The 27,808-nt window shown below is 38.2% G+C and overlaps 1 protein-coding gene and 1 long non-coding RNA gene across 10 annotated transcripts in view; one reads left to right on the forward strand and one right to left on the reverse strand.

Moving 5' to 3' along the window:
* The window catches only part of LOC308625465, a 79,041-nt gene extending 73,204 nt beyond the window's left edge, over positions 1 to 5,837 (forward strand). Inside the window, exons 3-4 of one of the 2 annotated variants that reach the window (XR_014017102.1) lie at positions 24 to 116; positions 5,305 to 5,837. This is a non-coding gene — a long non-coding RNA (uncharacterized lncRNA). Of the gene's footprint in view, positions 1 to 23; positions 1,570 to 5,304 lie in introns of those variants that run through there. The other variant, XR_014017103.1, reaches the window with a different exon arrangement.
* Positions 1 to 27,808, reverse strand: part of RIC8B (RIC8 guanine nucleotide exchange factor B) — a 121,893-nt gene that overhangs the window by 11,581 nt on the left and 82,504 nt on the right. For 3 of the 8 annotated variants that reach the window (XR_014017097.1, XR_014017098.1, XR_014017099.1), the window contains exons 8-10: positions 23,037 to 23,181; positions 6,167 to 6,286; positions 2,926 to 3,009 (exon numbers count right to left, since the gene is read on the reverse strand). Coding sequence is in view for 3 of the 8 variants with exons in the window: in XM_081249654.1 (XP_081105780.1) it covers positions 2,970 to 3,009; positions 6,167 to 6,286; positions 23,037 to 23,181 (305 nt within the window). In the remaining 5 variants the exon portion in view is untranslated. Of the gene's footprint in view, positions 1 to 1,823; positions 3,010 to 6,166; positions 6,287 to 23,036; positions 23,182 to 27,808 lie in introns of those variants that run through there. The other 5 variants (XR_014017096.1, XM_081249653.1, XR_014017095.1 and 2 more) reach the window with 3 other exon arrangements.

Consider the following 27,808-nt stretch of genomic DNA (forward strand, 5'->3'; position numbering starts at 1 on the left):
TTGTTTTCTGTTTTTGATATAAGCTACGTAGGACCTGACTTGATATTTGAGAAAAGCTCAACTATGGAATGAAAAAGCAGAAATGAATGGCCTCCAAATCTTAATTTTTTGGTCAGGTAAATATGCTTACTCTCTGTCTTCATGCTTTGCATCTATTTAAAATTTAGAGCAATTATTAAAAATAATCAGAGTGACAAATCTGAGAGCTGTTTGTTGGTAATTTTTCAAAATAACATAAGATCTGGAATATGAAGACTAAGAACCAAATCCTGACTATGTCATTAACCAGATGCCTGATCTTGGTTCAGTCACTTCATCATTGGTCCCACTTACTCCTAAATAAAATATCTCTTGCCCTATCTAATTCACAGGGCTGTTTTAACAGTCAGTGGAAGTACTTTTTAAACTTTAAAGCACTATATAAATATTAGTCTTTTATTATTCTCATTTCTGTTAGAAGATCACATGCAAAGCTTCTAAAAATTTGCTATCCATTTCACATTAAAGAGCATGGTTAAGAAAATATAGAGAAAGAAGTTAGGGATAGTGCTAGAAAAATAAAACTCAGTTTTGTCCTTAACTGAAGGTGATCTTTATTTCTTGGTAATTTCTCTACAGAACCTTTCTTTCCTGTTGTCCAAAATTAGCAAAATAAATATTAATAAGAGGTCAGCATGCCAGCTGACACTGTTGAATAAAGCAGTAGAAATGGAAGTTCGTACATGCTCTTCTCAATCAGAAAGTCTTAAAAGTTAAAGCAGGAGGGTGACTCAGAGCAAATAGTCAATGGAGATTATTCTTATTTGATGTTTCTCTAATAAACAGAAGTCATTTCACCTAGTGCTTAAACCAAGAGCTCAAAGTAGGCATTCCTACTACAGAGTTAAAGGACAATGACTACTAATAGGCAATACAAAGTTTGCATGACATCCTACTAAGAGGTGTCTAGCCAGTTTCTCAAATTAATCCTCCCCTACCACTTTAAGGGTATATTAGTTTAACTGGATCCAAGTTCCCTTAATTAAGCTTCTAAGCAACACTGCAGTATATTTTACTGATGTAGAACAGTGCTATCTAATACAAATATAATGTAAGCCATATATGTAATCTTAAATGTTCTAGTAGCCACATAGAAAAAGTGAGAAAAGATAGGTAAAATTAATTTTAAAATAATATGTTTAATCCAATATATCAAAAATATTTCAATATAAAATCCATATTAAACAATTGAGATATTTATTTTACATTCTCTTTTTGTACTGAGTCTTTGAAAGTCTGAGTATTTAACACTTACAGGACATCCCAATTCAGACTAGCCATAGCCATATATGGCTAGTGGTTACCATATTGGACAGTGCAGATCTAAAGGATTTTCTGATGTAAACAATTAAGATCTTGACACTTTCGTACCTAAATAGATCTCATAATGCTATAAAGACTGGATCATATTTCTGAAATGTACCTAAAAAGCATTTCCTTGATTAACTCATCATAAAAGTGGGAGTAATCACAGTTATTTTTGTAAGTAGAGTAAAGTAATTTAGTTACAAGAAAAAAATTATGTAGTTATTACTTTTCAGTCATAAATTACATGTCCCAGCTTCCATAAGTTTAAAAATAACCTATGGATTAAAGGGGAACTATTCCTATATTTGATACTTGCATTTATTAAGAAAGCCATGTCCCAAATACTACACAAAGGCTGGCAAAATATATATATTGGATAAGGAGTAGATAAGAAAAGGAAAACAATTATTATTTATATAAATGTAAATTTTAGAAGATTTTGATAGAATATATAAGCAATAAAGGCAATGTACCTTGTTAAACAGTGACGGGGTAAGGGTAGAGGAGAAGATTAATCAGTCCTGGTTCCAATTAAGAAACTAAAGGGGATTAGAAAGGTCAAAACAAAACTGAAACTTGAAATATTACTTCCCTTGGTTAGTTAGCTTAGGCTTAAGCCAGTCAATCCTCTCTCCCCTTTTGTGGAGGAGGCCGCGTCACTACATGCGGCTTGTGTGCTATAGCTGAGGTGAATGCAGTTGTCTTAGCCACACTGGACTTGCTTAACCACATACAATCCCCAATCTAATCTCCCACTTAAATTGCAGGGGCTTATTTTTTTTCCAATTCAGAAAAGGAAAGAGGAGGTGGAGAGGCAGGCAAATTTCATCCCCTTTTCCACCTCTGTTCTCACATTAAAAAAAAGTGTCAAATGAAGCTTTCTATAATCCTATGCCTCAGGCCTTAATGCTTATGTCTGATAAATATTACAATTATCATTCTATATTAAAGAAGTTAGGTACCCCAATATTTAAATTAGCCAGTCGTGGGCCAAAGTACCTTATAGAATTCCTTTCCAGGCCTGAATTTTATGACATCTGGCCAAGAAATGGAACTGACAAAAGTATACTTTCAAGTCTTTAAACCATGTAGGCTATTTTATTGAGCAAAAAATTAACCTTCGATTTGGGGATCTGCTTTATACATTATTTCATCATCACACACTGGGGAAACCACAGGGTACAAGGCACTGTACTAGCTAGACATGATGGGATTTATGGGGTTCAAATTATTCTCAAACTCTTAAGACCTCTAGGTCCATTGCCAATCCCCTTACCTACATCTGTCACAAATACAATCCTTATACTAAAAAAAAAAAAAAAAAATCACTTGGAATATACTGTCAGTTGGTAGTCAATGGGAAGAAAATGTTTGAGTGCTAATCTCTCCAGTATCCTTAAAAATCTAGTTGAGATAAAGCTGCTAAGGAGGTAAGCAACTTGAGGCAGTGGCTGTGTCCAGCATGGAGGCAAAATGGAAATGTAATTTTAATTTTTGCATTGGTGGTTTTACAGTTTTGGTGGTAAATAACATCTGTACCCTACACCAGGCTCAGTAACAGTTCTTGGCATGACCAACCTTAGTCATCACTTTGGTAAGTGCTTTGGCACGGGCCACTGTTGCTAACCACCATCCTGGTGCAGGTCGTTCACATCTGCTCTCCTATGGATGGAAAAAAGGAAGTGTCTAGCGTCCATTCATTGGCCACATCACCTCCAATCCTATCCTTTACTCGCACGCCTTTCAAATCAGGCCCAGGAGAAAATGATTTCACTTTTGGAAAGAAAGTTAATCAGACAAGGCTACAGTACACTCTTGGCACAGCAAGACTTGGTGGGATGCGGAACGTCCTTGGAGTGACAGTTGAAGGAACTAACCAATAGCACACTGCTGAAGAGGATGATTAGGAAATGTTCTGGCAAACACTGACTCTAACAGACAGACACAGTAGCACAGTGGACAGAGCAAAGGTCTTGAGTTCTGGAAAATGAAGTTCTTAGCCTTACTTTAGCTAGAAAGACAGTGTATGTGAAAGTGTTTTGTAAACTGTGAAAGGAAATGGATTTTCACCAGTCATTAGCTTGGAAATGTTTGGGGCAATTCTTTGGGCCTTGCTTTCCCCAATGATAAACCTGATAACATATTACTCAAATAATGATAAAATAACCTGAGCTCTTTGGAAGAAAGATGCAGTATGTGAATAAAAAAGATTTATCTTATTAACAAGAGTAAGTTTCCCTTCACCTAGAATGAATGGTCATTTTCTCCATTTGTCAATTCAATACCTCTTAAACTTCAAGGATCAGCACAAATGCTACCTTCCCTGTGAAAATCCCTGATTTATCCCAACAGAATGAACTGCTCCTTTTCCTGGGTGCTCACAGTTCAACACAGACCTTATTTTGTCACTACTTCCTTCTAGAATACCCTGTATTCTAGAATAGATTACAGCCATATCCCACAGTAAAATGTGAGTTTTCCAAAGGTACGGACTACCACATTCACCTCTGAATCTCCCTCATCTTCCTAGCACAGTGCCTTGCACAGAGCAGCTGCTTAATAAATGTTCCCTGAATTTAGTCTACTTTGGCTTTATGGCATCTTTTTTTACCTCAAAAAACCAAACCAAAAACAACAGTGGAAAGAGAGAAGAAACTTAAGACAAACACATAAGACACATAAAGAATGGCTTCATTCTTTGCATTCCTGCTTTGGAATGCCCACTGCTGATCTCCATACAGTTTTGTCACTGATTGTTATTAGTGAGAGCAAATGTTAGAAAGCACATAAAGGCAGACAATGTAAAAATCCCACCACATGTCATGAAAAAAGTCTGATTTAGGACTATTCTCAAAGTTGCCTTAGCTTCAACTTTAATGGCAAAATTCATACCATCAAAGCCAACACAAGACATATTTTCTCTGCTTTATACATGTGAAAATCAGTATCACCTTCAGATTGAGCTGGGCATCTGCTGGGTGTTTACTCATCTAGGGCAAATGGGCCAGTTGGATAGCATCAGTGTTATCTTTTAAGAACTCATATTGAAATAAAATTTATGAAAACTGAAATTTATTCAACCTAACTAGTTCACTGTTTTCACACTAATATGCTCTACTCAGGTCCTTGTTAACATTTCCCCCTCCAGCTTCTACCAGATGGACTCTGTTGGTTCTCATCCCAACTGCTGTACTTACAGCACTGTTTCATTAGCTACCTCAGATCCTTTTGGAAGTACAAGTCTTACTTTTATATATTCATTCAGAACCTTTTACTCTGCCTCCTATAGGTTTGTCCTATCAGCATCTTCTCATTATTGTAAATTCATTCAGGGAAGGAACATGTATATTCTATCCAAAGGTATGGAGAATGTCATATGCAAACAGATAACAATGTCTTTTGAAGACTGTGAGCATAGTGAGCTGTAAATTCTAACCTTCTTGGGAAAATGATGGAAATTTAAAAGGACTAACTGGAAGTCAACTAAATTCTAGTCATATTAGCTTTGTAGATGATGAAGCTACTTACTTCTATGTAACTTCTACCACATTACCAGCATCATGTGAAAACTCAGACTCTGCAGAGGGTCTAAATACCCTAACTTGTCACACTCCCCATGTCAGCCTCTTCTTTTTTTTTTTTTTTTTTGCGGTACACGGGCCTCTCACTGCCGCGGCCTCTCCCATCGCGGAGCACAGGCTCCGGACGCACAGGCCCAGCGGCCATGGCTCATGGGCCCAGCCGCTCTGCAGCATGTGGGATCCTCCCGGACCGGGGCACGAACCCATGTCCCCTGCATCGGCAGGCGGACTCTCAACCACTGCGCCACCAGGGAAGCCCCCTCTTCTTATTTTTGAACACTTCTACTCTAAGCCTCCTGCTGTGCTCTTAGCCTCTGCTTGTTTCTTTATTACACCTTTCCCTTTAATGGTTGGCTTTCTGGCTTTCCCATTCTAGTTGCTACTACTTTTGATTGAGGAATACTAGCCTTTGCATAGCTGTTGTGAAAAAGGAGATGACCAGAAGAAATTCACCTTGCGGTGGCAGCTGCCACCAACACACAGAAGCACTCACTCAAGATGGCTTAAAGGAGACAGTGACTCAATGTACGACTAGAAAATTGAGCAGTTCAGGCAAGTGTGAAAGGAATTAATACTTTCTAATAACTCCTCCAAGATGACTAGTTGCTTATTAGTATATATTTGATTTAATTATTTTCAAAACTGGCTATCTGGGGAGGGGAAGGAGGTGTGAAGCAAGAAGGGAAGGGGAGATTGTTTTTTTAGAATCCCTAATTAATACAAGTGCCTGCTTTCAGAAAATCCTTCATTTGAGCTATTCCTTTTCACTTTTTCCTACTGGGTGCGTGACATTTTAGAATTCTTGGTTTTAGCAGCAATCCAAAAAGAAAGAATTGCAAACTTGCACATCAAAAATGGGAAAAAAAAAAAAAAGCATCATGATTTGGAACAAAAACCAAAACAGACTAAAACAAAAAATACAAGCAGCAGCAAAATCATTGAACCTAATTCACAGCATCTTTTTGAAGACAGGGAGGTTAGTTGGTTAAATATCACAATGACCTAGTAGTTACTATCCTAGCTTTGAGAGTTTAAATGTTTAAGAATGCACATCCATAAGCGGCACATGTAGAAGAACCATGGTAGCCAAGAGAGATCTGAACTACTGCTGCCTGGGCCATCCTGTTCCAATCAACATGGATTTCCAGAGTTGCTGTTCTATGGTAACTCTCAGTGAGAGAGACAAAGAAATAGAACATTTTTAGAAACCAAGCAAAAAATGGATGGGAATACAATACCTGGAAAGTTTATCAAGCATGTTGACAAGTTTCATGGCTTCATATTCTTTTTGTTCTTCTGTCATTTCATCTATGGGGTTTGGCATTGGTTCCTCTAAATGACCAGTGATAAGATTAATGCTACAAAAAGAAAAAAAAGTTATGCTGTATGTTTTCAAATTATGCTCTTTCTATACTTTTCTGGTCCAAGTTGTAAGTTATAATAAGAAAGAGTATAATAGCCAAAAAATTGGCAATAGCAATTTTATGATATACAACTGCTATAGGAATTTTTTAAAAATTGACTTTTCCTGCTAATTTGCTTTGGGAAATGGGTGATAGCGAACTTGCCAACTTTTTTTTAAAGGCATGGCTGCTTTTTAAAAATATGAAATTTGATTGGTGCCGTTAGGATAAATATCCTTGGATGCACAGCTTCTTCATTAATTATATAAGGGACAAATGATTTCAGAGAAGGAGAAATCTACTTTGTGATACAGCATAAAACAAATATGTCAAAAAATTGGAAAAATGATGACAGAGGCTGGAATCTGAAAATGAAAGCATGCCAATTTATAATCTCAGGAAATTAGTCCATTAGTGAGACCACAGAAGGCAATGAGTGTTTAAATAATAAAAGATAAAGCAAAAGAACAATTTTAATTAGATTTGATCTGACCTAGATTAAAAAAAGGAATGAAATCTAGCCTACCAAAAGACAGGTATACCATCTGGCTTTCTGGAAATAGATTTAATAAAGTACTTAAGATGAATATGTTCCATAAACTTTGTATGAAGTTCTAATACCAAACAAAACTATCCTCTTAATTAAAAGCCACATTATTTTTTTTTTGAGGAGGTGAAATAAAAGATAATTCTTTCAATGGCTGCCAAATATTTATAGCTTAAACATCTTTCTGGAGAAGCAGACAAGAGGTTACAGCATTTTGTACCAGCCAAGTACACACAGTATATTTTTAATGATCAAATGAAATATCCCTGCAAATGGCAAATCGCTGATAAGTTTCTTTCTAGGATCTACAAACACAAATGGTTTCAGGGGCCAGGCCTTAAGGATATGCAAATGAGTGAATTGGTCAAGTATAAATAACATGGAGTATTGAGGACTAGGGTAAAATGGAGAACAGTGCTAGTCTAAACAGGGAAAAAAAAATCATGCGGGCCAAAACCAAGACACCACGATTAATTACATCATCTGGTGGCTAGCTTGCCAGCCCTGCTTTAGACTTTTACTTGGGCAAGTTAACTTTCTTTACAGAGCAGGGCTTTTCTCACTTGGAGCAAGGGCTAGGTACTATAATCTGTTACAAAAAAATATTTATTTTTCTACATTCCTCAGAGGCTGCCTGACATACAGATTCTTACAGAAGGACTCAATGCTCACCATCCTTAAAAACTGGATCTAAAACATCTGTTTTGCCATTCTTTCATAAGACCTATGTCTAGAGCCATGGTTAAAAAACTTTTTCCTTCAAAGTAGTGGAACCCCTCACCCTTTTTACTTTAACAAATGAAATCTACATAGCTGATTTATGAAATAGATGAAAGTGGAACTGATCAGGCAGAAGAGGGGATAGGGACGGCCAAGGAGAGTGCAGGCCTAGAATCCCTTCAGTTTGTCCGCACTCACTTGCTTCCTCTTAAGGCAGCCCCTAAGGCATTTTCAGGAACTCTGGGGAAACAGTCTGAAAACCCATAGGCTTCTCAGTGATTCTTAGCCTTGGCTATACATTGGAATCACTTGAGAAACTTTAAACATGAGGCCTCGTCTGAAACCAACTAAATCTGTTTTTTTTTTTTTTTCCAGGTGATTGTGATGCACATTGAGGTTAAGAACCACTGGGATAGAGTGCCTACTTGAGACATTCATTGTGTGCTACTAGTCCCTCTCCCTTTTTTCAGGTGCTCATAAAAGAAAAGAAAAAGGTGTCTAGTTAGTGGCCATTAACAAAAATGCCAAACGGGGTCATCACCAAAAGTCAAGAACAAAGAGGACCCAGACGAGGCTTCTGAGAACTATGGAGTTTTTAAGAAGTATCCAGATGCCATAGTGAAAATGTAATTCCACCACCTATCTATTATTTGCTTAGGTGTATAACGACAGGACATATTTTCACTGGTTTCTCTTCTGCTGCCTGCTAAATTAGAAAAAACATATAGTCTTATAAATAAGTAAGTAAAGGTACTTATTATAGGCACATACCACTTACCAAGCAGACAAAGGCAATAAGGCCTTAGAAGAAAGTATAAGGAAGGGAAGGTAGATGTATTAACTATTTAGACCATGCTCATCTGTCTCTTGAGGGAAGGCTTCTCTCCTTAAGCTCAATGGAAGGGTGACTTAAATCAGATCCACACACTCTTTTAGAATATAGTGAAATTAGCACAAGCCATCATGTGCCTCAGGGAAAAAATCTGTCAGGAGGACACACTGGTCAGCTCTGTGGTATTGTGGATACCACAGCACACAAAGTCAGGACATGCATTCCCGGATCAGGGCACATTTGATTCTTTTCTTGGTTCTTTTAAGGGCTTGGTGGAAATGATGTCTGTTTTCCATAAGCTGACCTCAAGTCCGCTGCTGCTAAAATGATTTAATTTCTTGCTGTGAAATTAGCTACTAAAGTCACAAAATCCTTTGCTCACTGAGCATGAAAGCAGCAGCCAGAAATTCACTCTTACAGAGTAAGAACTTACCATCCTTTACCCATGTAGTAAAACATTCCAACCCCCCCAAATCACTCCAGGGATTGAGGTTTCATCTTTTTTCCTTGAGAAAACACCCCCTACCCTACCCCCACCCCGGTACTCAGAAGAACATAAACAAAGCCACAGCAAACACAAGTTGCTGAACCATGCCACTCTCCTATGGGAAAAATGCCAATGTTCTGGGGGCAGGAGGCAGACTTGGACACTGTCTCCCCTCCAGCTCCCCACTTCAAACCAATCTCATGTAGCTTCTACCCAGAGGAAGAGAAAACAAATAGTCACCACCACAGCAACAGAGTGAGGTTTCATAAAAAACTACTTTTGAAAAAAAAAAGACTTTTTGGTTGAACACTTGCCACCTTTATAACCTTGAACAGTATAGTCTGAGATTTAACTTTCCAGGTTTCAGGATCTTAACACTGAAATTCTGGGATTGGCTTTTTGTTCCAAGACTTTGAGTCCTAAGATACTTTAAGTATACTAACTATGGTGGATATTTTATTGGATAATTTTATATTTATCATAATTTTTCCCACCCTCTCTCTGCTCCCCTCCCCCATCTTCTCAGCACTCCAGTCCTATTTTATGTCTTCCAATTAGGTGACAAGAAGTATCTAAACTCTTATGTGTGATATGTCACCAAGAATTTTGTATTATATAAGGCTATTATATGACAGCAGCTGGCGACAAAAGGATTAAGACTTGCTCTTCAAAATGTTGCTACATTTGGCTAACATCAACAGTACTACACTATTTCACTGAAGAAAAAAAGAGCTATTAAATGTTCCCTGAGCTATATGAAAGTTAACATCTATCTCTAAAAACCGTGGATTAAATTTTGTTCAAAGCACCCTGGTTAACGACGAGGCTATAAAGTCAAGTCCCTACAGAGGCTTAGGCAGATAAGATGAATGAAAAAGATACATTATCAGGGGATTGGTTCAAGATGATGGTGGAGTAGAAGGACGTGCTCTCACTCCCTCTTGTGAGAGCATGGGAATCACAACTAACTGCTGAACAACCATCGACAGGAAGACACTGGAACTCACCACAAAAGATACCCCACATCCAAAGACAAAAGGAGAAGCCACAATGAGATGGTAGGAAGGGTGCAATCACAATAAAATCAAATCCCATAACGGCTGGGTGGGTGACTCACAGACTGGAGAACACTTATACCACAGAAGTCCACCCACTGGAGTGAAGGTTCTGAGCCCCACGTCAGGCTTCCCAGCCTGGGGGTCTGGCAATGGGAGGAGGAATTCCTAGAGAATTAGACTTTGAAGGCTAGCAGGATTTGATTGCAGGACTTCAATAGGACTGGGGAAACAGACACTCCACTCTTGGAGGGCACAGACAAAGTGTATGCATCGAGACCCAGGGGAAGGAGTGGTGACCCCATAGGAGACTGAACCAGACCTACCTGCTAGCGTTGGAGGGTCTCCTACAGAGGCGGGGCATGGCTGTGGCTGACCATGAGGACAAGGACACTGGCAGCAGAAGTTCTGGGAAGTATTCCTTGGCATGAGCCCTCCCACAGTCTGCCATTAGCCCCACCGAAGAGCCCAGCTAGACTCCAGTGTTGGGTCATGTCAGGCCAAACAACCAACAGGGAGGGAACCCAGCCCCACCCATCAGCAGTCAAGTGGATTAAAGTTTTACTGAGCTCTGGCCACCAGAGCAACATCCAGCTCTACCCACTACCAGTCCCTCCCATCAGGAAACCTGCACAAGCCTCTTAGATAGCCTCATCCACCAGAGGGCAGACAGCAGAAGCAAGGAGAACTACAATCCTGCAGCCTGTGGAACAAAAACCACATTCACAGATAGTCAAGATGAAAAGGCAGAGGGCTATGTACCAGATGAAGGAACAAGATAAAACCCCAGAAAAACAACTAAATGAAGTGGAGACAGGCAACTTTCCAGAAAAAAAATTCAGAATAATGATAGTGAAGATGATCCAGGACCTCAGAAAAAGAATGGAGGCAAAGATTGAGAAGATGCAAGAAAAGTTTAACAAAGACCAAGAAAAATTAAAGAACAAACAGAGATGAACAATACAATAACTGAAATGAAAAATACACCAGAAGGAATCAATGGCACAATAACTGAGGGAGAAGAACGGATAAGTGACCTGGAAGACAGAATGGTTGAATTCACTGCTGCAGAACAGAATAAAGAAAAAAGAATGAAAAGAAATGAAGACAGCCTAAGAGACCTCTGGGACAACATTAAACACAAAAACATTCGCATTATAGGGGGTCCCAGAAAGAGAAGAGAGAAAGGACCCGAGAAAATATTTGAACAGATTTTAGTCTAAAGCTTCCCTAACATGGGAATGAAAATAGCCACCCAAGTCCAGGAAGCCCAGAGAGTCCCAGGCAGAATAAACCCAAGGAGAAACACGCTGAGACACATAGTAATCAAATTGGCAAAAATTAAAGACAAAAATTATTGAAAGCAGCAAGGGAAAAACGACAAATAACATACAAGGGAACTCCCATAAGGTTAACAGCTGATTTCTCAGCAGAAACTCTACAAGCCAGAAGGGAGTGGCATGACATATTTAAAGTGATGAAAGGGAAGAACCTACAAGCAAGATTACTCTACCCAGCAAGGATCTCATTCAGATTCCATGGAGAAGTCAACAGATTTTCACACAAGCAAAAGTTAAGAGAATTCAGCACCACCAAACCAGCTCTACCACAAATGCTAAAGGAACTTCTCTAAGTGGGAAACACAAGAGAAGAAAAGGGCCTACAAAAACAAACCCAAACAATTAAGAAAATGGTAATAGGAAAATACATATTGATAATTACCTTAAACGTGAATGGATTAAATGCTCCAACCAAAAGACACAGGCTTGCTGAATGGGTACAAAAACAAAGCCCATATATATGCTGTCTACAAGGGACCCACTTCAGACCTAGGGACACATACAGACAAAGTGAGGGGATGGAAAAAAATATTCCATGCAAATGGAAATCAAAAGAAAGCTGGAGTCGCAATACTCATATCAGATAAAATAGACTTTAAAATAAAGAATGTTGGGCTTCCCTGGTGGCGCAGTGGTTGAGAGTCTGCCTGCCGATGCAGGGGACACAGGTTTGTGCCCCGGTCTGGGAAGATCCCACATGCCGCGGAGCGGCTGGGCCCGTGAGCCATGGCCGCTGAGCCTGTGCGTCCGGAGCCTGAGCTCCGCAATGGGAGAGGCCACAACAGTGAGAGAGGCCCATGTACCGCAAAAAAAAAAAAAAAAAATGTTACAACAGACAAGGACACTACATAATGATCAAGGAATCAATCCAAGAAGAAGATATAACAATTATAAATATATATGCACCCAACATAGGAGCACCTCAATACAGAAGGCAACTGCTAACAGCTATAAAAGAGGAAATTGACAGTAACACAATAATACTGGGGTACTTTGACACCTCACTAACACCAATGGACAGATCATCCAAACAGAAAATAAATAAGGAAACAGAAAGAAGCTTTAAATAACACAATAGACCAGATAGATTTAATTGACATTTATATGACATTCCATCCAAAAACAGCAGATTACACTTTCTGCTCAAGTGCACACGGGACATTCTCCAGGATAGATCACATCTTGCTTCACAAATCAAGCCTCAGTAAACTTAAGAAAATTGAAATCATATCAAGTATCTTCTCTGACCACAATGCTATGAGATTAGAAATCAATTACAGGGAAAAAATGTAAAAAACACAAACACATGGAGGCTAAACAATACGTTACAATAACCAAGAGATCACTGAAGAAATCAAAGAGGAAATCAGAAAATACCTAGAGACAAATGACAATGAAAACACGACGATCCAAAACCTATGGGATGCAGCAAAAGCAGTTCTAAGAGGGAAGTTTATAGCAATACAATCCTACCTCAAGAAACAACAAACATCTCACAAACAATCTAACCTTACACATAAAAGAGATAGACGAAGAAGAAAACACAAAACCCAAAGTTAGTAGAAGGAAAGAAATCATAAAGATGAGAGCAGAAATAAATGAAATAGAAACAAAGAAAACAATAGAAAAGATCAATAAAACTAAAAGCTGGTTCTTTGAGAAGATAAACAAAATTGATAAACCATTAGCCAGACTCATCAAGAAAAAGAGGGAGAGGACTCAAATCAATATAATTAGAGGGCTTCCCTGATGGCGCAGTGGTTGAGAGTCCACCTGCCGATGCAGGGGACATGGGTTCGTTCCCCCGGTCTGGGAAGATCCCACATGCCGCGGAGCAGCTGGGCCCGTGAGCCATGGCCGCTGAGCCTGTGTGTCCGGAGCCTGTGCTCCGCAACGGGAGAGGCAACAACAGTGAAAGGCCCGCGTACCGCAAAAAAAAAAAAAAAAAAAAAAAAAAAAAAAATATATATATATATATATATATATATATATATAAAAAATTAGAAATGAAAAAGGAGAAGTTACAAGAGACACTGCAGAAATACACAGCATCCTAAGAGACTACTACAAGCAACTCTGTGCCAGTAAAATGGACAACCTAGAAGAAATGGACAAATTCTTAGAAAGGTATAACCTTCCAAGACTGAACCAGAAAGAAATAGGAAATACGAACAGAACAATCACAAGTAATGAAATTGAACCTGTGATTAAAAATCTTCCAGCAAACAAAGTCCAGGACCAGATGGCTTCACAGGTGAATTCTATCAAACATTTAGAGAAGAGCTAACACCTATCCTTCTCAAACTCTTCCAAACAATTGCAGAGGAAGGAACACTCCCAAACTCATTCTATGAGGCGACCATCACCCTGATACCAAAACCAGGCAAAGATACTACAAAAAAAGAAAATTACAGACCAATATCACTGATGAATATAGATGTAGAAATTCTCAACAAAATACTAGCAAACAGAATCCAACAACACATTAAAAGGATCATACACCATGATCAAGGATTTATCCTAGGGATGCAAGGACTCTTCAATATACACAAAACAATCAATGTGATACACCACATTAACAAATTGAAGAATAAAAACCATATGATCATCTCAATAGATGCAGACAAAACTTTTGACAAAATTCAACACCCATTTATGATAAAAACTCTCCAGAAAGTGGGCACAGAGGGAACCTACTACAACATAATAAAGGCCATATACAACAAACCCACAGCCAACATCATTCTCAATGGTGAAAACCTGAAAGCATTTCCTCTAAGATCAGGTACAAGACAAGGATGTCCACTCTCACCACTATTATTCAACATAGTTTTGGAAGTCCTAGCCATGGCAATCAGAGAAAAAAAAGAAATAAAAGGAATACAAATTGGAAAAGAAGAAGTAAAACTGTCACTGTTTGCAGATGACATGATACTATACATGGAGAACCCTAAAGATGTCACCATAAAACTACTAGAGCTAATCAATGAGTTTGGTAAAGTGGCAGGATACAAAATTAATGCACAGAAATCTCTTGCATTCCTATGCACTAGTGATGAAAAATCTGAAAGGGAAATTAAGGAAACTCTCCCATTTACCACTGCAACAAAAAGAATAAAATACCTAGGAATAAACCTACCTAGGGAGACAAAAGGCCTGTATGCAGAAAAGTATAAGACACTGATGAAAGAAATTAAAGATGATGGAAACTGATGGACAGATACCATGTTCTTGGTTTGGAAGAATCAATATTGTGAAAATGACTATACTACCCAAAGCAATCTACAGATTCAGTGCAATCCCTATCAAATTACCAATAGCAGTTTTTACAGAACTAGAACAAAAATCTTAAGATTTGTGTGGAGACACAAAAGACACCGAATAGCCAAAGCAGTCTTGAGGGAAAAAAACGGAGCTGGAGGAATCAGACTCCCTGAATTCAGACTATACTACAAAGCTACAGTAATCAAGATGATATGGTACTGGCACAAGAACAGAAATATAGATCAATGGAACAGGATAGAGAGCCCAGAGATAAACCCATACACCTGTGGTCAACTAATCTATGACAAAGGAGGCAAGGATACACAATGGAGAAAAGACAGTCTCTTCAATAAGTGGTGCTGGGAAAACTGGACAGCTGCATGTAAAAGAATGAAATTAGAACACTCCTTAACACCATACACAAAAATAAACTCAAAATGGATTAGGTACCTAAATGTAAGACTGGACACTGTAAAACTCTTAGAGGAAAATAGAGGAAGAACACTCTTTGACATAAATCACAGCAAGATCTTTTTTGATCCACCTCCTAGTGTAATGGAAATAAAAGGAAAAATAAATGAATGGGACCTCATGAAACTTAAAAGCTTCTGTACAGCAAAGGAAACTATAAACAAGACGAAAAGACAACCCTCAGAATGGGAGGAAATATTTGCAAATGAATCAACGGACAAAGGATTAATCTCCAAAATATATAAACAGCTCATGCAGCTCAATATTAAAAAAAAACCCAATCCAAAAATGGGCAGAAGACATAAATAGACATTTCTCCAAAAAAGACATACAGATGGCCAAGAGGCACATGAAAATGCTGTTCAACATCACTAATTATTAGAGAAATGCAAATCAAAACTACAATGAGGTATCACCTCACACCGGTTAGAATGGGCATCATCAATCTACAAACAACAAATGGTGGACAGGGTGTGGAGAAAAGGGAACCGTCTTGCACTGTTGGGGAGAATGTAAATTGACACAGCCACTATGGAGCACAGTATGGAGGTTCCTTAAGAAACTAAAAATAGAACTACTATACAGCCCAGCAATCCCACTACTGGGCATATATCCTGAGAAAACCATAATTCAAAAAGACACCTGCACCCCAATGTTCACTATTTACAATAGCCAGGTCATGGAAGCAACCTAAATGCCCACTGACAGATGAATGGATAAAGAACATGGATAAAGAACATTTATACAATGGAATATTACTCAGCCATAAAAGGGAATGAAATTGGGTCATTTGTAGAGACGTGGATGAATCTAGAGACTGTCATACAGAGTGAAGTAAGTCAGAAAGAGAAAAACAAATATCGTATATTAATGCATATGGGAACCTAGAAAAATGGTACAGATGAATTGGTTTGCAGGGAAGAAATTGAGACACAGATGTAGAGAACAAATGTATGGACACCAAGGTGAGAAAGTGGCAGGTGGTGGTGGTGGTGTGATGAATTGGGAGATTGGGATTGACATATATACACTAATAATGTGTAAAATGGATAACTAATAAGAACCTGCTGTATAAAAAAAATAAAATTCAAAAAAAAAGATACATTATCAACTCAAAGGAGCTTATGCCTGGTATGACAGGGGCCACAGTCACTCAACTCCATCAGTCAGTTACCATGTGAGAATGCAGGCCTAATGTTATCAGAACTTCCGGTTTTTCAAAAGAAGTTAGAAATTCAGATTTTCATCTGAAATATCTGAATTCTAAATTATTTTAAGAAGCCCTATGTAAAACAAAAATTAAAAACATAAAACCAAATAACCAATACAACATCAGGCAAGTGAAGCAAAACCTACTTGCAGGCTAAATGTAGCCTATGGACTGACAATTTGTAACCTCTAGGAAAGGGATCAGGGTTTTTAGGAAAAGGCATTTTTGTGTGCCAGATCACAGAAGAAGGGGGCAGGTGGGGTGGGAAAGGAGACATTATATGCACATGGAATTAGAAATGTCTTTCCAGGAAAAACTCTCCATAATCTGCCACTCCACAAAAGCAATCAAAAGAGCAGAGTGGAAATTTACCATATCCTGTTTTCTTGAATTCCATTCCCTGGCCCCACTCCCCAACTAGATGTGAAGCTTGATGAGGGCAGGGACCTCAACTGTTTTCGTATCCTAATGTTGAGAAGGGGTTGACCAACTTAAATTTATTCAACAACTCAAAAAATTAATTCAACAAAAATTTACTGAGTGCCTATAGTATGTGAGGCACTATTTTGGGGCCATCTCAATGAATAAAAAAATTTCTCTCATGGAGTTTATCTTCTAGTGGGGAAAAAAGACTAAATGAATAAGTAAATTATATGGTATGTTAGAAGGTAGTAAGTGCTATGAAGGAAAAAGAGGAAGGAAGTGCAAGGTGGAGGGGTAAAGGTAGGAGTGTGGCAATTTTTAATATGGGGACAGGACAGACTTTACTAGGAAGATGATAATTGAGTAAAGACATGAAGGAGGTGAGGGAATAAGACATGTAGCTATCTGGAGAATAGGCATTCCAGGCAGAAGGAGCAGTCAGTGATGCAGAGGCCTCAGGCAAGAGTGTGTCTGGAGCATGACAAACAGTGAAGAGCCCAGTGTGGTGACAGTACAGTGAGAAAGGGTGCATGTACATCACTACAGGGACTTTTGGTGTTTAGCCATTGTAGAGTTTTGAGCAGTGATGTCTGACTTACATTTTATAAGGATCACGTTGGCTACTGAGTTGAGAACAGACTGAAGAGTGACAAGGATAGAAGCAACAAGACCAGTTAGGAAGCTATTTAAAATGATCCTGGAGGGAGAGAAAAGTTTAGCTTGGACTGGAGTAGGTAGCAGTGATGGCAGTAAGGGGTGATTAGATTCTGAATGTATTATGAAGGCAGAGCCAGAATTACCTAACAGATTTCTGTGAACTAGAATGAACTGAATAGAACTTTTAGCTTTCAGGGATATCAGGGTTTATAAAAAATATATTTTCTCATTTTCTATTTTGGTTATATCAAAGAAAGATAATAGATGCTCTAAGAACAGGGAAATTATGTGAGGGGCAAATCATCTCTCCCTTTGATTGGCTTTGAAGAATATGGTAGCAGTTAAAACACAAGCTTTGACTTCACACCTGTTAGGATGGCTATTAGATTTAAAAAAAAAAGCCAGAAAAATAATAAGTATTGGAGAAGATGCAGAAAAACTGGAACCCTTGTGCATTGCTGGTGGGAATGTAAAATGGTATGGCAGTTCCTCAAAAAATTAAACATAGAACTACTATATGATCCATCAATTCCACTTCTGGCTATATACCCAAAAGAAGTTAAAGCAGGGACTCTTGAAGCAGGGACAGATATTTGTACACTCATGTTCATAGTAGCATTATTCACAACAGCCAAAAGGTGGAAACAACCCAGGTGTCCACTGATGGATGAATGGATAAACAAAATGTGGTAAATACATTAAATAGAATGTTATTCAGCGTGAAAAAGGAAATTTTGACACATGCTACAATATGGATGAGTCTTAAAGACATTCCAAGTGAACTCAGTCATAGAAGGACAAGTATATGATTTCACTTATATGAGGTTCTTAGATTCCACTTATATGAGGTTCCTAGTCACATTCATAGAGAAAGAAAGTAGAATGGTAGTTACCAGGGGTTGTGGGGAGAGGGAATGGATACAGAGTTTCAGTTGGGGAAGATGAAAAGTTCTGGAGATGGATGGTGGTGATGGTTGCACATTAATGTATATAATGCCACAGATATGTATGCTTAAAATGGTAAATTTTATGTATATTTTACCCCCAAAATAAGAAGGCAAAGTGAAAAGCACAGTAAAACCTGCTTTGTCTACCTCAAAAACAACAACAAAAATCTCAAAAAACAGCAGCTCTGGAGTTAGGCCACCTGACCACTCATGAACTGTGTGCCCTAGACAAGTTCTGGAAACCACTGAGCTTTAGTTTCCTCATCTGTAAGATGGGGATAACCCTAGCCCAAAGGTTTGCTGTAAAGATTAAATGAGATAATATCAGGAAAGTTCTTAGAACAGTACCTGACACATATTAGATAATAAATACCAGCTATTATTAGCATAAGTGAGCTACTTGGTAAGAAGTAGGCCAGCCAGAAGGCCTTGGATCCAGTGAGTTAGTCTATTAAGTTAAATCGTCACTATGGAGCTGCATCTGCTAAAGAAGCCATGCAACACTAGGTGTTTTGTGGAGTTTGCTATGGTTAAATTCAGATACAAGGTATTCTGAAGAGACACCAGTTAATAATGGTGACTGAGCTGAAAATGTCTGAAGTAATTTGAGAATTACCATATAAATATAAAACTGATTCCACATTAAAAGAGTAGGGTAAATTGTGAAACAACATCTTAATCCAAGTTTTTGCATTCTATTAGCAATGTAAAGAAATAGGGTAATGTGTAATTCTTTCACTTATTTATCAACTATTAAGTATCATGTATCATCCATATAAACAGACATACTGAATACATAGAGATACGCCAAGTTGCACCTAGGCAATTTAAAAAGCTCCAAAATACCTTTTTAAATTATAGTGCTTTATAATGTTTCCTACATTGGGCTGTTGGATTAAGAGTGATATCCTTGATATAAAGGATATAGAAAACTATGGTTGTGAATCTGTAGGAAATGAAACCTGAAGCAAAGCTCAATATTGTAGGTTCAGGTAACACACCTTTTGCTGGCCATTTACCCAAATTAAAATACAAAAGAAAAATTAGAGAACTCAATTTTGAAAGTGCAAAACTGGTGTGATTGCAAACATCACAAAGGTTGGTTAACCAGTATACATGGCAGAAGTGGCAAAATTTTATTTTTGATTCCGGTCTTTAGAGATCTGAATTTAGATTTTGTTTCATGATTGCTTACAGTAATAAATTTCAGTTCCTAGAAAGGCTAGTTACATCCTATTATACATAAATATACCATCACAGTCTAAACTAGGCAAAAAGAAAAATCTTCAAGTCCTGTTTCTGGCTCATCTACTTCAAGAAATATTAAAAACAAAGCTATCTCTTCATTTGTATAGTCCCAACATATGGACACAATTATAATGGGACTTGACTTAAAGCAGCATAACAAAATTTTGACAAAAGAAAAAAAAGTCTTTTGTGCTGAAGAAACTGTACAGCTGCTGCTACAGCTACTGCTGAGAGATATATGGTCAAGAAGGAAACACCCCTGAGTTGCTTAGTAGAATAATTTTAATCTGCTGGGTGTGATTATGAACTATTGTGGGGTATTAAGAATACAACGGGACATCCTAGAGTTCTGCCCACTTTGGCCATTCCGTCCTTCCACCCCTCCATACAGTGGCCCTTTAACTACACCTTTTTGGACCCATAGGCTCCTATATACTACACCTAGCCTGAAAGCAACTGGTCTAAAATGAGCCAAATATCATTACGTACACATTTTTCAACTGATGTTTGGAATGATGTACAAACCACAGTAATCAGTTATGTTATACCACCTATTCAGTCAAGGGGCCTCCATGCTCAGAGGCATAAAAGAAACGGGTAGGGCTTCCCTGGTGGCGCAGTGGTTGAGAGTCCGCCTGCCGATGCAGGGGACACGGGTTCGTGCCCCGGTCTGGGAAGATCCCACATGCCGCAGAGCGGCTAGGCCCGTGAGCCATGGCTGCTGAGCCTGAGCGTCCGGAGCCTGTGCTCTGCAAGGGGAGAGGCCACAACAGTGAGAGGCCCGCCTACCGCAAAAAAAAAAAAAAAAAAAAAAAAAAAAAAGAAACGGGTATAAAGCCAGAATTTAGAAATTTGGTTTCTTTTTGATACAGGACCAAAGCTTATCTGAAAACTTTTTACAAACATGGCTAGACATACACCAAAAACCTGTGTGGCATGTACTTGATTCTATGAGTGTATTTTGTCTAAGTGTGTTAACTGCAGAAAGCCATTTCCAGTCCGTTAAATACAGTTATTTTGACACAAAAAGGATTGTTGTGATATTAACTGTCTCTCTTAGCCTGAATGTAAGCTCCATACAATTCTTAGTTTCAGATTCCACTAAAGGATTATAGGTTACCTTGGTGCATTAATCGGAATCCACTTACATTTCTGACAATGGGACGAGGTCAACTGGATGAAGGGTAATTTCTCTGCTTTTGCCAATGCTAGCACTGTTTGTGAATAAGTGCATCATAAGAGAAGCAGACTGTGATCCTGAGAACAGACTGGTGAAGAGTAATCAGGGGGTAGGGGACTAAGTCATCCTTTCAAATGCTGACTTTATAAACTTGACTAGATTGGTAAGAAGTTTTCTTTCCTCGAGCTTGTGGATCACTGCCCAGAACACAAAGGACTGTCTTGCTTGCAAAGTACTTTTTCACCACCCCTTCCATGGGGACCATTTTAATAAGTATTTTAAATTAACAAATGAAACATCCCACTACACTGTTGCACCTGAAAGAGGGAAGATGTAAGAAAAAAGCAGATGCAAATCTATCTGAAGAGGGAAGATGTGAGAAAAACATATTTATACTTATAATGAGCAATGTTTAAGAAACACAACAAGATCTCACAATGGTGACTATTCTGGCCACACTAACACACCATTCCTATTAATGATACAGGCCAGGTCCAAAGGCTGAAGAAGATTCCAACCAGGGATGTAATAAGGCCTAAGTACAGAATCTTTCTGACAGAGAACCAAAACAATAATAATATCAAACATCATGGTCCTTGATTTAAACAAACAGTGCTTTCCTGAAATCTAATATCACTTCCATAATGTAACACATTTCTATTTCCCGTACTATTGGGAGAGACCCAGTGTGTTCTTGTATTTTTTCTGAGGTTTTCCTTATTATAGTAGCATTCTTGTGTTTGCCAGATATATGACCAATACCATTTTAGAAGTCATCTACCAAATAAAATCAACAACACACATTGAGATGCAATGATATCAACCACTCATGAGTACTCAAGAGTTGTCTATGTTAGTTGACTGTGTCCACATACCCTGGGGCACAATGAATGCCTAATGTAATTTCTACCTTCATTTAAAAATATGAGACTCCTTAAATGGTATATTTTAATGTCTCAAATGGAGAGACAGAAAATATTAAACTGATATGGCAATATAGTTTATGGGATGGAAAAATCAAGAGTTAGCAAGAGTAATTTAGAATGATGACTTCTATAATTACGGAAAGATTAATGTATTATTTTTCTGTCTTAGTCTTAGCTTCAAATACCTGATAGAGGTGCCCAACTTATAACATCTACATGGTGGCAGTCTTGAGAACTTACTGCTTAGAGCCACTGCTAGCTTTTTTTCCCCCAAAGTCTTTTTCTTCTAGGACACACTCCTAGATCCTGTTGAGGCTGACAGCCCTGGGGATGCCACAAGTAACACCACCTACTCAGACCTGATTTGCCAAGAATACAGGCCATGTAAGTCCTGTCTGATTAGGGAATGATCTTTTCTTTTACCTTCTGACAATCTATTATTTTCATTTCAACAAAGCACAATCTATACTTTAAAAAAAAGGGCCTAATTTTGCAGATAATGATTTTTCTATCCCTGATCAACTACTACATTATCCACATCACACTCTAGAAGACTGTGGATAGAAAACATAGCATATGTCAATATCATCATCAATAGGGAAGGGCACACCCTTTTAACATTCAGTTGAAAATCAGAAAACTGAGCTCAAATAACTCCTAATAAGTGGAAACTAAGCAATTTACCTGGGGCTGGAGTTGAGAGGGGGATGGAAAGGATGGGGGGTAGAAGAGTAGAGGGGGTTTGTTTCGGGGTAAGAGACGGTCAGTGTCTTTGACTTGGAAGCACTGACTCAGGGAAAACTGGATAGCCTCTGCTTTGCCTATCCAGTGTACTAATGCCTCTGTTAAAAGATGATTCCATAAGTGTTTGATTAAAATTTACCATAGAGCCAGTTTTCTTTCCTTTTGCTAGTAATGTGCCCTATTGCTTTACTTTATTTACTCATAAGGGCTTTTACACAAGAGGAAATATCAGAATGTATGGAACCTACATTTAGATTTCTGAGAAAGTATGAAGTATCAAATAACCAACTTAAATACTTGGTCTTGGTTATACCTTATAAAATCTCAACTTATGGAAAGGAGAGCACAAAATAAGCAACAATATCCTTTAAATATATGACGGGACACATCTAAAAACACCACCCCTCTTAATACTTAGGAGAGGGCAATAAGCACATGCAGCAGAACATTTCTTGCAATATTATCCTTCCTCAATCACTTGAAGTCACCCTCTAAGGCACTAGCTATGAAACTGCCTCTAAAACTGTTAAACAGAAAGCTTCCAAATCCACAAAAGAAGAGAAATACTTGGAAAATGAAAGCCAAAGGAAGTGAAAGGCAAATAATCAATTCAAAGGCAGACATAGTTAGGTGAAAAGAAACATGATACTATACTTTGGTTTTGCATTTTTGTATTCTTCAGTGTCTGTGTCCTCGTCCTCTGAGTACCAATTATCTCCTCTTCCTCCAGCCAAGAGGCCCCTGGCCGCCAACAGTCCTGCAGCATTCCCATAGCCAGTGTATTTCAGCAGGCTATCCACTGCAAAAACAGAATCGGTTTTTAGACAGGAATCCTTGAGTCCTCACTATCATCACCAACTACTCACCAACGCAGGGAGGCTAAAGATATATGCCATGGTAGTAAATCTTAAAATTGAGGGGTTTTCAAAGTGTGGTAGTAGCAATCCTACATGCTCTGAGGACCAAAAACCTTTTTTCAGGTATCAGAAATGCAAATGAAGCTGTTTTGAATACACTTTGTGGCAGGAGTGGGGCTTCTGTGACCGCCAGGCCATTGGTAAGGGTGGTGTTTTAAGTTTTTGATCACAAATTTGATTTCTTTATTCAGTTTCAGAAAAATGATGATTAGAAAGTTAATGAAAGCCAGATTGACATTTTACCAATATAGCACATAATGTAAATCTTTCTTATTCCTTTTATAGGAATTGGAGGGAAAGAGAATAAGAAATAAGAAAACCTAAGGATATTAGCAAATAGGATAGGCTAAGTTACTCCTTTTTCAAAGAAGTCAGCAACAATATGTAAGCACATTATACCCACTGAAAGGTAGGCCAGGAATTGCTGGACCTTAATAATGGCTCTATCACTTACTAGCAGGCTCTTTACTCCAGTTTTCAGATACAGACAATTGGAATAATATCTACCTCACTGGTTAATACATGCAAGGTGCTTAGGAAAGTATCTGGTACAAACTAAATGTGTTCTTTTCCCCTAGTAATATGTAAAATGATTATTTTATTTTTTAAAGATTTACTTATTTATTTATGGCTGCGTGGGTCTTAGTTGCGGCACGCAGGATCTTTTGTTGCGGCGCGAGGGCTTCTCTCTAGTTGTGGCATGTGGGTTTTCTCTTCTCTAGTTGTGGCGCACAGGCTCCACGGCCCGTCGGCTCTGTAGTTGTGGCACGTGGGTTCCAGAGTGCGTGGACTCTGCAGTTTTGCAGCACGCAGGCTCTAGTTGAGGCACGTGAGCTCAGTAGTTGTGACACACGGGCTTAGTTGCCCTGCAGCATGTGGGATCTTAGTTCCCTGACCAGGGATCGAACCTGCGTCCCCTGCATTGTAAGGCAGATTCTTTACCACTGGACCACCATGGAAGTCCCTAAAATGATCATTTTAGACTTATCTTAACAACAAGAAAAAAAAAGCCCAGTGAAGCACTTGGTGCAGGTCCTGTGTAAGTATTAACTTGTCATCAGTTCATCAATGTAAGGGGAACCCTGAATTTTAGGAATTTTTTTGATTTCTAAGTACCTTTAAGGAAAATACTAAGGAATATTTAGCAGCTTTATTTAGAAACTCTTTTCTTCAGGTACAGTTTCAAGGTGAACCCTAGAATATTCAATCAAAACATAAAAAATGGCAAAATTTACTTAAGGCTTTCAATAAAAGGTCATTCTAAAGACAACTGTAGGAAACAAAACATAACACTACGTATTTTATCCACATATAAAGCGTTAGTAAAATCTACATCTGAAATACTACTGTAATTCATATAACTTACCTCAAAAAGGACAAAGACAAAATAAAGCTGGAGAAGATGCAGAAGAGGGCAATTAGAATGATTTTGGGGACCTGAAAGGGGCAGTGGATAAGGAACTAAGTGGTTAAGGAAAGGGGATATATATAATGAGTATGAAACCATGAAGGGCATGGATAGGATGTAGGATGAATAGTCCAGGATAGAGTTGTTCATTAAATTTTCAAACACTTGAATGAGAGGGTGCCTCCCTTGACACTGAAAATAGGAAATTTGGGGGCAAATAAAAGGAAGCCCTGCTTTCAAAGGACACAGCAAACAAGTGAAATTTGTGCAAAAGGAAATACAGATTAATAATATAAGTAGATTAAATAAAGTTTTACACTAGTCACTTTTAACTATTTTCTACATTAAAACCTACTGGTAACTGTGGTCTCTTTGGTAATAATTCTCAATGGGTGCTGGGTAGAATCATATTAGAATTTAATGAGGGATCATGGTGGTGTAATCTGAAAACCCTCTGAATAAATCTGATATGCTCCCTCTTGCCTCCACAAGATGGAGTGATTTACATAAATTAATGGATTCTTGATGGGTTATTCGGGGAAGTGAATATCCAGTGTATACAGATATTCTCAATATTCATGACCTTAACCACATGGTCAGATACAAAGTCACTTAGGCTGAAGGATCATATATCTGAACCCACATGACAATGATACTCTCACTAAGTTTTTGGATAAGGTTTATTTTTTTTAACAAATATGATGTTTAGCAGTTCCAGAAAAGAAATATCCACTGAAAATGTGAAAGTCTAAACTGAGATGATATAAATAAATGGTTTAAATAAATATACTTAAAAAATAAAATAACAGTAAGAAAGACACAAAATGTAAATAACCACCTACAGTGGCCAAATACTAAAATAGCTTAATAATACAGTTTATGGAAGGCCAAAATAGGTTAAGAAGAAGTCAACAGAACACTAAATAACCTGCTTTCTTATGCAGAAAATCCTGCTGGAAGCTAGTCAATAGTAAAAATCTCTAGCACTTTTATGAAAATAGTGCTTACTGTTCATTCACTGGAACAAACATTCTGTGTCAACTCTGTGACAGCTTGGGTTACAAAGACTGTTTCAGACATACCTTGCTTTCAGAATAGTAGACAAGGCTATAGCCAATAGTTTAAAAATCAAATGAACATTTGCTAATGAGATAAAATACTTAAAAATGGGGGTTGGGGAAGAGGAGATGAATGGACTACAAAATCCACACAGTGAGAGGCATTTTCTTTGTGAAGTTCTGATTTATATTATTTGGTGGAGTGTTTTTAGTTAGTTTTTAGTCTATTTTCATATACACTGTATAACATCCTGTTTGATATTGGGAAGGTAGTAAGAGGAAAATGGACTGAATTTGGATGTTAGGATGAGTTGCTAAGGCAAACAAAAGATCTTCTGAGTGGTCCTTAAAAAAATAGAAACACAAATGTATTTGTCACAGTACTCATCCATGCAATTAGATGAAACTGCTGCAGAAATGAAACAAGACAGCATTCAGTCAGAAAGTTGCAAGAAATATTTCACCAGTATTTTATCAAGATGCTAGAAGGCACTATGAACAGAGGAAAGCAACCACAGCAGCACACTGCAAAGTCAGAACTGCACTGGGAGTAATGGCATTATTGCTTATGTAGACGTGGGTTTTAACACACTCTACTATGAAAACCAAAAAAAGGGGTTTTGCTCTTTTACTACGGAGAAAGAATGGCAGAGCCAGATTCTACCCAGAAACCATTCCCCCTTCTGTTACACAGAGAAGGATTTACAATAATTTTCCATTCAGTTAAATGCTGTGACTCTTTGAAATCCTATACTAGAAGCTTCCTCTAACTAGTCTTCCTACTTCTAGTCTCATACCCCTCCATTCCTGGTTCCACACAACTGCCTGTTATATCTTTGATATTCTTTTTTTAAATTTATTTTACTTTATTTGGCCACGCTGCACAGCATGTGGGATCTTAGTTCCCCAACCAGGGATTGAACCTGTGTCCCCTGCATTGGGAGCATGGAGTTTTAACCACTGGACCGCCAGAAAAGTCCTGCTGTCATACCTTTGTAAAGCAAAAAATATGATGTTACCACCTTCCTGGATAAAACCTCTAAAATCTCCCCCAAAGGCTAAAGTTCAAGTTCTAAAACAGGGCCTAAAGGAATCTTCATTTTGTCGCACCTGCCTTCTTTCCCAAATTCATCTCCTATTACTCCTGTGCCTTGTGGGTTCCTCACACTTTGATCTAGTCTCTTTTCTGTACATACCAACGCTGCTTCCCACTCCTCTGTTCTCTTAGGTGAAGACTTTCTCTGACCTTCTCCACACCAACCAATCACTCTTCCAGGTTGCTGCAGTACCTGGCACATTCCTCTCATATGATGCTTACCACAGTATACTACAATTATTCCTTTGTATGGAGAAGTCCACAAGACAGTGTATTCACCATACTGAATTCACAGACAGCACAAATATTTGGCCTTTCATTAAACATTTATGGGGTACCTACTATCTGTAAGGTACTTTGTTGAAACACTGGGGATCCAAAGATGAAGACAAGATTTCTGACCTAAAGAAACTCAATGTCTAGAATAAAAGTTTGATAAACAAAAAGTTACAACACAGCAAATGTCAAAAGTATTAACAGAGATAAGTAACAATGGTACAAAGCAGAGAATGATGAACTCTACCTCAGATGATCTTCACACAGATGTTGCTTAAGGTGATCTTCAAGAATACATAAAGCTCACTATGCTAACAAAGATGGGAGAGGCATTCCATGCAAAAGGAACAGCATCTGCAAAGCTAAGGAGATATGCCAAGGAACAGTGCAGTATAATCATGCAAGAGTAAAGAATTTAGTATGATTAAGCAGGAAGGGCAGGGTAGGGAGTGGATTTAGGATACACTATAGAGGTAGGCCATGGAGGTAAAATTTAGATTTTACCATGTAGGTGACAGGGAGTCACTGAAAGTTTTATAAGGGGGAACGACAATATTGTATATGTATTTTAGAACAGTCCTTTTCTTAGCCCTGTGTAAGACAGAATGAAGAAAACCTGACCAGAAACAGAGGGATAGGATTATTTTAGTAGTTTATTAAGAGAGACACAG

This window comes from Mesoplodon bidens (genome assembly GCF_964165515.1).
Source record: "Mesoplodon bidens genome assembly, chromosome: 11".
Lineage (NCBI taxonomy): Eukaryota > Metazoa > Chordata > Mammalia > Artiodactyla > Ziphiidae > Mesoplodon > Mesoplodon bidens.